Genomic DNA, 12,346 nt, shown 5'->3' with positions numbered 1-12,346 from the left:
TTGTGCGGGTTCCACGTTGGCGCGGAATCTCGGTGTTGCGCCGCACTACATCCCGCCGCCATCAACCTTCAACGTGCTTCTTGGCTCCTCCTGGTTCGATAAACCTTGGTTTCTTTCTGAGGGAAAACTTGCTGCTGTGCGCATCATACCTTCCTCTTGGGGTTGCCCAACGAACGTGTGAAATACACGCCATCACCGCCCCGCTGGCCGCTGTTGCTGCCCTCGCCGGCAGTGGTAGTAACGTCGTTCGCGACAAAGACGGCGGCTGGGATGGTGAGGTGTGATGACGCGTGAAGCACACGCCCGTTGGGAACCCCAAGAGGAAGGTGTGATGCGTACAGCAGCAAATTTCCCTCAGTAAGAAACCAAGGTTTATCGAACCAGTAGGAGATGAAGGCCACGTGAAGGTTGTTGGTGAAGGAGTGTAGTGCGGCGCAACACCGGGATTCCGACGCCAACGTGGAACTCGCACAACACAATCAAAGTACTTTGCCCCAACTTAACAAGTGAGGTTGTCAATCTCACCAGCTTGCTGTAAACAAAGGATTAAACGTATGGTGTGGAGAATGATGTTTGCTTGCAAAGAACAACAGAGAGAACGAGATTGCAGTGGATTGTATTTCAGTATGTAAAAGAATGGACCGGAGTCCACAGTTCACTAGTGGTGTCTCTCCAATAAGATAAATAGCATGTTGGGTGAACAAATTACAGTTGGGCTATTGACAAATAGAGAGGGCATAACAATGCACATACATATCATGATGACTACTATGCGATTTACTTAGGGCATTACGACAAAGAACATAGACCTCTATCCCAGCATGCATCTATGCCTAAAAAGTCCACCTTCGGGTTAGCATCACACACCCTTCCGGTATTAAGTTGCAAACAACGAACAATTGCATTAAGTACTCGTGCGTAATGTAATCAACACAAATATCCTTAGACAAAGCATTAATGTTTTATCCCTAGTGGCAACAAGCACATCCACAACCTTAGAACTTTCGTCAGCATCGTCCTGCATTCAATGGAGGCATGAACCCACTATCGAGCATAAATACTCCCTCTTGGAGTTACAAGTATCAACTTGGCAGAGCCTCTACTAGCAATGGAGAGCATGCAAGATCATAAACAACACATATATGATAGATCAATAAGCAACTTGACATAGTATTCCATATTCATCGGATCCCAACAAACACAACATGTAACATTACAAATAGACGATCTTGATCATGATAGGCAGCTCACAAGATCTAAACATGATAGCACAAGAGGAGAAGACAACCATCTAGCTACTGCTATGGACCCATAGTCCAAGGATGAACTACTCACGCATCAATCCGGAGGCAGGCATCACGATGTAGAGCCCTCCGGTGATGATTCCCTTCTCCGGCAGGGTGCCGGAGGCGATCTCCTGAATCCCCCGAGATGGGATTGGCGGCGACGGCGTCACAGTATGTTTTCTCGTATCGTGGCACAAATGCGACAATACATCCTATAAAGTATACATGGAATAAGAATAGAATAACAGTGTGGCACGGGGGGCTAACCTCTTCTGTTCGTCGGTGGCAATCTGGGCAGCCACGGGAAGTTGGGCTCGGCGGTGCTCGCCTTGCAATGGAACGACCTATATGTCGATCGTGGGGAGGCGGAGGGTGGATGACTCAGACGTTCGCCGCCGTATTATCGTGCGCACCGCGGTGACGGCCAACCGATCCACCGGATGCGGGAAGGATAGGAGATCGCCGAGGTAACCGGCCGGACCTGCTACGATTCACCGGGGTACGTGCAAATGGCGGTGGTGAGGGATCGACCGGCTACAACAAGACGGAGGGATCAAAACCCTAGGTATGAATGGCGGCCGTGGGAGGGAGGGGTGGAGTTGGGCCAAGGTTGGACGCCGGATCCTTGCCGCGATCGGCGGACAAGCGGTATTCACCGGAGAAGATCTAGATCGGAGATCGCCGGGCCGGCGGCTGCGACGAGCTGATCAAGGTACGTGAGAATGGAAAGTGACAACCGACGACGAGCTGATCAAGGTACGTGAGAATGGAAAGTGACAACCGACGACGATCACCAAGCGAGTATCCATCGGACGTATACACCGAACACGTACATACACCGAAACGTACATACACCGTATACCTTTTCAACGAGTACAAGGGTACACCGTATACCCTTTCAACGGGTACACGGGTACAATCGATATGGATCTTCGGAGGCTAACCTAGCCCGACCCGTTAGCGCCGGCGGAAGGAGCACGTGCATAATGGTACGTTTATGCAATTGTTGGTTTGGGGGTCTATGGAAGCGGTCGCCTACTAGAAATTCGTGGACTCTCGCCTTCCCCGCCACCGCTCTCGACGTTCGACGCAACCGCTCCGCCGCCAAGCGCCTCTCCACCCGTCTTGACCCCTCCTCCGGCGCCCCTGTCCCTCTCCTTGTCGCCATGGACCGGGACCGCTCCTCCTATGGCAAGCGCCCGTATGACGACTACAACGGCGGCTACTCCCGCAACCGCGAGCACGATCTCCGCCAGAAGCTGGACCGCGAGCAAGAGGAGCACCGTCGCCAGCAGCGTCAGCGCGACCGCGACCTCGACCGGGCGGGCTCCTCGTCGTGGCGTTCCGAGGGGGAAGGTCCACGACAGGACACCCGAGCCCCCCACCCCCTCCTCCTCCTCCTCCTCGCGGCCGTGATTCTGGGAAGAATGCTGGCCGGAGGAACCTCCGCCAGCCCCGTGCCCATCAAGCTCCTCCCTCTGCTCCGCCTCTTGGGGATGGCACCGGCTCAGGGGAAGCCGCTGCCGCAAACCCTGATGCAGCTCGCATCACCTGCTATAACTGTGGGAAGCAGGGACATATCCAAGCTCACTGCACCGACGATCCGTTCTGCGTCAACTGAAAGAAAGTCGGCCACCTCTCGGCCATGTGTGCCGCCCTCGCCAAGGTGCTGGCTCCCTATTGGGCGGGATTCGGCGGAGGGCGCCAGGGATTTCTCTGCATTGATGTCCCGGAGGAGGAACTACAACGTCCTGCCTCCAACTCGGCTACCGTCATCCTGGCGGGGGGGGCGCCTCTCAGAAGAAGAAGTGGAAGAAGAGTTCAAGGAACTGGCAAGTGCGGCAGCTCTCCGCCTCGGACTTCGCAGTCGTCTTCCCATCCAAAGAAAGTCTACGTATTGCGATCCGTGGGGGCGGACTCACGCTGCCAACAAGCAAAATCAAGGCCCTGGTCACCGTGCCGCTGGGTGACCCGCTCGCGTCTGAGACTCTGGAAGAGGTTTGGGTCAAACTTCTTGGGGTGCCGCCACCTCTGCGCCTTGCTGAACGTCTGCTGCTGTCAACGCGTGAGGTGGGCCGCCCAATTTCTGTTGACGTTGATTCTCTTGCACATCCGGAGGCGCCGGTCAGAATGTCGTTTGGCTGCCGCAAGGGAGACGTACTCCCAGAGTTTATCACTCTCTTCGTCAACCTGCAAGGTTACCGTATCAAGATTCTCCGCGAGACTGCTGCTGTCGAAGACTCTCCCCCACGGAATCTCCCTAGTTTCCCTCCAGGCAATGACACAGGGGAAAGGGAAGACGACTGCGAAGAGACTGACGAAGACCGCTGGGATGGGCGGCGGGGTAAGCACTCTAAGGACAAGCGCTCCTCCGCCTCTGCGCCGGGCGCGGGAGGGGGCGGCCCGCGGAAATCGGTGCCGCTGGCGGCCGCGCCAACCTCGTCGACCTCCCCTTCTGCGGCTGTCGAGCGCCCAACCTCACCATTCCTGACTCTGCCCGCAGCCAGTATGGCTCCAACCTGACCCCCACGGGCAACATTTTTCCCCTGGTGGCGCAAATCATCAAGGCCACGGTTTCTACAAGCTCCAAACCACAATCCCCCGAAGCTTCGACGGTGACTTGCTCCTCCAACTTGACTTGCTCGAGGATCCGTCGTCCGGGGAGAGGGTTTCCCGACTCTGGGAAAGCTTTGAAGTTGTCCAGAGGCCGAGAGGGTTGAGGTGGGCTGGGTCACCCCTCCTCTCGCTTCGTCCGATCGGGAGTACCGGCGGAACGGTGAACGCAGGAGCAAAAGCAACCACGACCGCCCCTCTAGGAAGCCGACTGTCGGAAGCGGCGGAGGTCGAAGCCACCTTGGAGACCCCTGCGCCTCCTACCCAAACTCGGGCCTCCACCACGCTCCTCGCGCTCTCTATGGGTGACTCGCCCGCCTCGGGCCAACCTGCCGCTTGATGCCCCAATCCCAGCCTTGGGGGCAGCGGTTGCTCGAGCGCCGCGATCCAAGGCCCCTCCGGCGGAAGCCCTGCGCAAAAGTGAGAGAGCTAAAGGGGCAACTGAAGGCCCGGTTCTGGAGCGTGCCATTCGTGCCACTGCCGAGAAGAACTCCATGTCCAAGTGCTCCACCGAAGTTTCCGCTACCCCGTCGTCCGCTACGCCCGCCCCAGCTGTGGAGCCTAAAATGCAAGCCAAGAGAAAAGGAGGGCATAAACTGGATGGCACGCGAGCTAAGGGTGCTGTACGCGTCGCTCAAGCCAGCATCGCCGTGAAGGAGTAGTCCGTGCCACGGTGCGGGTCCGAGGACGGTCTGGACTTCATGGAGGCCCTGTTCTGTTAGCTTTTGGCACTTTGCCTTGCCATCCTTGAAACTCTTAGTTATGTGTGCCGATGTTTATGGTGGCCAAGCTGTAATGCCCAGCAGTTTGTATCTGAACGCTTGTTACCTGTGTTGGCTTTATTAATTTAAAGTCGGGCAAATCTTTGCCTATTATCTAAAAAACTAGAAATTCGTGGGCACACAAACACATTATGTGCGGCTTTGCTCCCATCTCCGCTCACTGGTGCTGGACATCGATCGTTAAGCAACCACTGTCCCACTAACAGTCTCGTGTTAGGGCATGTACAATGGTGATGACTCAGCTGTCTGTAGGAGGTGGTTATATGTGATTTTGGTGATGTGGAGGAAAGAGAATGAGGAGAGAGAAGGAGGCTGTCTGTAAAGTTACAGACAGTCTGTAGACTTCTTACAGACGTACTTACAGACACCATTTTTACTGTTGTACGAAGGGTGTCTATAATTTATATTCACATCTAGCTATGACTAAAAATAGATAACTTACAGACAGACTATTGTATACACTGTCTGTATCATTATCTATAGATGACATGGAATAGTATTACAGACAGCATCCGTCTAAACCAATGTACATGCCCTTAGCAGCAGATGGGCGGTGAGCAATAAAGAAATATAAATGGGCGCTACCAAAAAATAATGGAAAGGAAGGAGAGACGTGGTCCACCAGACCTGCACAACCGGGCGCCAACTCACCGGAGGCGGTTGGTATATCTGTGGTGGTCGAGGCGGTCAGCACCGCTCGCATCGCATTTGCATTGCCCGCCTGCCGACTCCTTCCCACCAGCCTCCTACTTCTTCTTCTTCACACCGAAGGCAGAGCCAACCAACCAACTCCCCCTCCGTTCCTTCAGTTCATCCGCTCCCTCCCCCATTCCTATTCCGAGTGGACCGGCAGAACGATCCATCCATCGATATATTTAGCTGTGGAGAGAGGCGCAGGGCGTCTGATTTTGGTATAGCTGAGATCTTCCTGCGAGAAAGTTGGGTGAGGATATGCCGACCGGGACGATGAGGAGCATGTTCGTCGAGTCCTCGTCGTCGTCGTCGGGGAGCGGCAGGGATAGCAGGGAGCCGGAGCCGGTGCTGTGCGCGCCGCGCCCGCGGAGGGCGCAGGTCCACCCCTGCAGCGCCGACCTCATCCTCGGCCCGCCTCCGTTCCTCCTCAACTCCTCCGGCAACAACAAAAAGGTACCCACCCACCCACCTTGCAAAACCCGTAATCTTTCGTCGTTATTGGCAAAAATCTCTTCTTTTTGTGGATCTTTCGCTTACAAAGATCTGTTCTTTCTTATCGTTGCAGCAGAGAGAAGGGAAGAGCAAAACGGCCGAGCACGACGAGGAGGAAGGAGGAGGCTGGTCGCTGTTCGGCGGGTCGCCGCCGGCGCGGGCCGACAACCCGCTGGTCCACGACCCCCACTTCCTGCTGAACCAGCGCCACCACCACGCCGCCGCCGCCGTCGCCTCCTCGGACATCAGCCATGCGGTTTTTGACAGCCACCGCAACAACCACCACGTCCCCACCTACAGCAATAGCAATAGCCATAGCAGCAGTTTTGCCCCGTCGTACGCGCCGGCGGTGAGGATCCAGGGCTTCGAAGTCTCTTCCTGCCGGAGCTCCCACAGCGGCAGCAACGGCGGAGGCCGCGTGCTCTCCGCCCGCGCCTGATCCGGCAGCGGAATGATTCCCGAAGGGAGAGAGAAGCCAGCACCGTCCTCATCAACCCTGTACAGTTTTCGCCGGCCGCGTATGTACTTCTAGTTACCATATGCTACTACGTGTGTTCCTTGTGGTATATACATACGGGTCTAATTAACATAAAGATCGATAGAGACGAAGGTCCAAGACTAAGTTAAGAAGAAGAAGAAGAGTAGTTGATCGTCCACACATAAGAAGAGGATCAAAGAGTAGACAGTAGTATTTTTTCCTCGACTAGTTAAATTTTTCATTGTGCTGTGTTCTGTAGATATCATGAGCGTCAGTCAATCTTGTTAAGAGAGTCAGTCCGGATGAGAAAGAAGTCATCATCAGTTCATCTCGCCGCCATGTATGTAATCACCATGGCTGTACTGTAAAAAGAAATGATGATGATGAAGAAGTTTGTACATATACTCCTATGTAATCGAATTGCATCAAGAGTATTCAACTACATGTATCTCCCTCGTTTTGTTCTTCAGACACAGGTGGTGGTTACCATGGTTCTTGCCAGTACATATATCCCCCGTATAATCGAATTGCGTCAAGTTGATTCAACAGTATCTCCCTCGTTTTGTTCTTCAGACACAGCGTCGATTTGTTCTGCAGGCACAGTTGGACCATTAGTTGGTTACCATCGTTGCTGCCAAAGTTTAGTGCGGAGGATTCGAGCAATTAGGCAGGAATAATTAGTGCGATCCTGTCTGGTAGTTGAAATCGAGCAGATCGCATGATTCCATCCACTAGCTCCAACGTTCCGGACATGGTGAGCTGGTTGTGAGATCTCATCTCATCTCATCACCCGACCAAATTTTCCCGACGCACATGCGACTTTCGGTGGCGTTGCTTCGGTGGACGGCAAAGCGTGGAAACCAAGCAGGGCTTCGCCATTGACCGCCTCTCTCTCTATCAAGTGGAGTGCATCGCGTGGCCTGTCGGGTCGCAACCCATGGATCTATCCATCCATATCGACGATCCATGTATTCCACGGGCCAGGACGGCGACCCGTTCGCTGGGTTGCTCGGTTCCTTCGGTCCGACGTGCGTATGCGTAGCGGACAAGCACGCAACCACGTAGCCGCCTTCGCTTTGGCCTCCCTGCCGTCCACGTCGTCACACACACGCACACCGCCTCTTTTTTTCCGGTCTCCGTTTTGTGATACTTCGTAACAAATTTATCATAATTGTGCAGAGTCTATATGTTGAAAACAGCTACTTTATTTTATCACTCGTAGACAGACTCAAACCTTGGTCTCCACCTCCTAATCCCCGAAATCGACACCCTGACCAAAGCGAGGCGGTGTGCGGGTCCTGGTCATTCGTTGATAAACATCAACCCGCATATCCGACCGTCCACGTGGACATGAATGTGGTCATTGCCAAGATGTCCAACTAGGCCATCTACGTTGGTTCATAGAGTCGTTAACATGTGCACATTCACCTTAGGGAGACGTCCGATATCACTTAAGTGAAAGATCTAGAACGTCTAATGAATACAACATCAAACTTTACGATGCAACATTTTCTATGTATGGTTTTAGCATCGCTTGCAACATTTTTTTTACCTATGAGTAGTACAAGTTGCGAGAAGTGCCGCAACATGATGAACACGGCCATGTAGCAATAAATCAACATACGCAATAAATCCACTTTTGGAAATCCGAGAAAATGGAGACCCCAACAAATGCAACATGAAAAACTATCGTGCATACAGAACCAACCTGTGCCTGCGTGGTTAGGAGGGCAGTGCCACCCCTAGCCCACCAGAGTTCAAATCTCAGATTTAACACTTTGGTGTCTCATTAAAAGACGAAATATTCTTCAGTTAGAGTCGATGTTCCCGCCGACAGCGAGACGTCTGTGGTGACTCGTCAATCTCGCGTGCATATGTGAACATCGTGGGCAACAAACGCATAACACACTTGCAATGTTTTTTCTCAAAAAAAGAACCCGTGAAGCGTAGCCCTAGAGTGATTGCAAACTTACAACTATATGCATGCAACAAATGAAGGTGTACTTACAACATGTTGAAATATCGTGCGCAACACAAAAATGACTTGGGTGATGTGCCTCACGCATCAACAATGGGGGCTTGGAATCTCCGTCAATTCACTCGTCGACCATGAGTCCCACATGCCAGAGGCTCGCTTCCGTGGTCAAGATCAGCCACGTCGTTTTTTCATGGCGATCGTGGGAGACACAACAAGAGAAGAGAAGGGTGGAGACGACGGAGGCAGCGGGCAACGGGCGGGCAAAGGCGTGTGCTTGACCGGTTATCGGTCGATGGAGTGGTGGAGAGAGTGGATTTCAATTGAGTTTTTTTTTTGGGCGGGGATAACCACAAGTTGCCATCAACACCATTGGATGCAAGATCATGCGACCTAGACCGCGTCTCCCCGTGAGGATAGAATCCTCACGTGCGCGCGATATAATCTTGGCTCTGGAAATTAGTCGCACCCAAAGAGAAGAAAAGAAATCGAACCTAGCTACGTGCGCACGTACGACCGCTGGCCCGTCGCCGTCGCAGATGGCCGTATCGCGTTCGCATCCGCCTATGGCTATGGCCGAGCAAAGGCGGGCGACGACCGTTGGCTCGATCCGAGAGGTGAGCCGAGTGGAATCAGACGAAAGCGGGCGGCGGGGAAAGTTCCCAGAAGCTGGTGCCTGCCTGCCTGCGGCGGGCGGCAAGCAAAGGCGACGCCGACGTCGACACACACACACACGCACCTCACAGCAGCTGATTGACAGCCCAGTCTCGTCTCTCGTGGCAGGCCACCTTGTTGCTCTTGTGTGGCTCTTTGGTCCAGCGTCCCTCTCGCCCTTGTCCCCTCTGCTTGTTGCGCTCGGCTCGTCTTGTCTCCGCTCGATCTGGCTAGTGGTGGTGGTAGTACAGTCCAAGGCCCGTTTCCTTCCTTGTGTGCTTCTTGCACCTAGCGTTGGACGCTCCTGAGGTAGATCTAGCTTGTGAGTTGCGACTAGTGCGCAAGTGACTGCTCGCAGTTGCAACAGCGACCAAGGCACAAGGGCATCTTCTCATCCATTTCCAACACTATGTATAATTAGTTTTTTTTTTATAGATTGGCTCCTAGTTAGGAATGAGGACGTCCATTCAGGAAGGGGTAAATACAGCGGCTAGACCCATTTGGTCCACGTTACCGGTGACTTCATTTCTAAATTATTTACAACCGTACAAACAATTTAGTTCACAATCAGATGTAGTTCACAACTCAATTAAAAACAAATGAAATGATAGGAGTTGACTACCGGTTTTTAGGTCAGCCCACGTATGCTCAATCAAATCACACTGAAGTCAATCATGAGTGTGGCGATCACGGATCTCATGATAGTATGGGGGAACTCTGCAAACTGATGGTTAGGCTCCATCTCAACTAATTCATTCTGGAATTGCCACCATTGGTAATGAAGGGTATTATCATGCTCGTCCTCAACAATCATGTCGTGCATTGTCACACAAGCAGTCATCAACCTCCACATGGTTTGAGAGCTCCATGTTCTAGCTGGTACCGAATAGTATCCCACCTATAGTGGAGCACACCTACTTCCTGCTCCACAAGCCTCTTATTCTTTACCAAAACGTTTTTTTCTCTTATTCAGGAGCACAAATTGTCTTCATAATTGTTTAACAGTCACGGATAATAACCCTTGGCGTATACATGTCCATTCACCTCATGGTAAACCGGTGGAGCATTGCCTTCCGCAAGCCTAGAGAATATTGATCACATTGATGTCACTGTGAGAACATGTCGGGCGGAGAAAAGAGTGTCAAATCCTAATATCTTGTGATGCAACAACATCAAGAAATGACAGTGCACCCGTCCACATGACCGTTGTATTGACCCTTCCAAGCAAAATGGTAGTTCTCGACTCTCAGTTCATACAACCTATTCTTCCAAATATCCCAGGAGACCCAATGCCTCGTTGATCGACAACAGCCGAACAGTGTCGCTAGCATTTGGCTCTCTCAGGTAAACATTGCCAAACACCACAATCACGGCTTTGCAGGATACTTATACTTGTTGTCAAGGCTTGTGGTCTCACTAATGCACATGTACTCATCAACAAGATCACCGGCAACATCATATGCAAGCATGCATATATCCGCGTAACAATTTTGGTAAGAAGTGAAGCCACGCTTACAAGCGACATCGGTCTTTCCACTACTAGGAAAAGGCTTATAGCCGCACTCCTTACCGCCGGCAAATACGACTTGAAGATGCCGGTGGTAATACCTTCCAGGGGGGCCTAACTCTACCGCCGGCGAATTGGGTCCAAAAGCGCCGGGGGTACCGGGCTCTACCGCCGGCGAACGCGAACAGGAGATGCCGGGGGTAAGCCAAATCAGGATGGGCCACCTAGCCTTAACTTATCGCCGGCGTTTGTGGCCCGTAGATGCCGGCGGTAACGGGGCCTACCACTGGCAATCTCATTTGTAGGCGCCGGCGGTAACCGTGTCCACACGTTCCGTGTCCACTCCCCGATCCAAGTCCAAGGCTCGCCGCTCAGTTGCTCTCCCCACCCAAAATCTCAAAAAAAAAAAAGCTGCTCTCCCCACGCGCTCCCTTCTCCCCTCGCACGAAACGCACGCCACACAACGCACCCACTCACACCACACCGCACGCACACCACCCAACCGCACGCGCCGCCGCCACTCACGGCGCCGATGGAGCAAGGCGCGGACGACCGCAGTGGGGAGGCACGGGAGGAGGCCGCCGGGGAGGCACGGGCCGAGGCCGCGGTGGGGATCCGGCTGCCGCGCGCTACCTACCAGCAGAGGGGAGGGATCTCTCCTCCCACCTCCTCATCCATGGCGCCGCCCAGCTGGATCCGGCTGCCGCGCGCCTGATGGCGTGTATTTCACACGTTCGTTGGGGAACCCCAAGAGGAAGGTATGATGCGCACAGCAGCAAGTTTTCCCTCAGAAAGAAACCAAGGTTTATCGAACCAGGAGGAGCCAAGAAGCACGTTGAAGGTTGATGGCGGCGGGATGTAGTGCGGCGCAACACCGGAGATTCCGGCGCCAATGTGGAACCCGCACAACACAACCAAAGTACTTTGCCCCAACGAAACGAGTGAGGTTGTCAATCTCACCGGCTTGCTCGTAACAAAGGATTAACCGAATTGTGTGGAAGATGATTGTTTGCAGAGAAAACAAGAAAAACAAGTATTGCAAGCAGATTTGTATTTCAGTATTAAAAGAATGGACCGGGGTCCACAGTTCACTAGAGGTGTCTCTCCCATAAGATAAAAGCATGTTGGGTGAACAAATTACAGCTCGGGCAATTGACAAATAGAGAGGGCATAACAATGCACATACATGTCATGATAAGTATAGTGAGATTTAATTGGGCATTACGACAAAGTACATAGACCGCCATCCAACCGCATCTATGCCTAAAAAGTCCACCTTCAGGTTATCGTCCGAACCCCTTCCAGTATTAAGTTGCTAAAGCAACGGACAATTGCATTAAGTATGGTGCGTAATATAATCAATAACTACATCCTCGGACATAGCATCAATGTTTTATCCCTAGTGGCAACAAGCACAACACAACCTTAGAACTTTCACGTCACTCGTCCTAGTGTCAATGCGTGCATGAACCCACTATCGAGCATAAATACTCCCTCTTGGAGTTACTAGCATCAACTTGGCCAGAGCCTCTACTAATAACGGAGAGCATGCAAGATCATAAACAACACATATGCAATAACTTGATAATTAACATAACATTGTATTCTCTATCCATCGGATCCCGACAAACACAACATAGAGTATTACAGATAGATGATCTTGATCATGTTAGGCAGCTCACAAGATCCAAAAATGAAGCACAATGAGGAGAAGACAACCATCTAGCTACCGCTATGGACCCATAGTCCAGGGGTGAACTACTCACTCATCACTCCGGAGGCGGCCATGGCGGTGTAGAGTCCTCCGGGAGATGAATCCCCTCTCCGGCAGGGTGCCGGAGGAGATCTCCAGAATCCCCCGAGATG

At 52.6% G+C, this 12,346-nt stretch overlaps 1 protein-coding gene across 1 annotated transcript; it reads left to right on the top strand.

The window, feature by feature from the left end:
• Positions 1-5,388: 5,388 nt before the first annotated feature.
• Positions 5,389-6,542, top strand: LOC124665535. Its single transcript, XM_047202938.1, has 2 exons — positions 5,389-5,827; positions 5,940-6,542. Exons 1-2 carry the CDS (start codon positions 5,633-5,635, stop codon positions 6,303-6,305), a joined length of 561 nt encoding a protein of 186 aa, XP_047058894.1. The 5' UTR covers positions 5,389-5,632; the 3' UTR covers positions 6,306-6,542.
• The last annotated feature ends 5,804 nt before the right edge of the window (positions 6,543-12,346 follow it).

The sequence above is a fragment of the Lolium rigidum genome, chromosome 6 (assembly GCF_022539505.1).
Source record: "Lolium rigidum isolate FL_2022 chromosome 6, APGP_CSIRO_Lrig_0.1, whole genome shotgun sequence".
In the NCBI taxonomy this organism is placed as follows: Eukaryota; Viridiplantae; Streptophyta; class Magnoliopsida; order Poales; family Poaceae; genus Lolium; species Lolium rigidum.
This window is presented reverse-complemented; position numbering and strand designations above follow the sequence as displayed.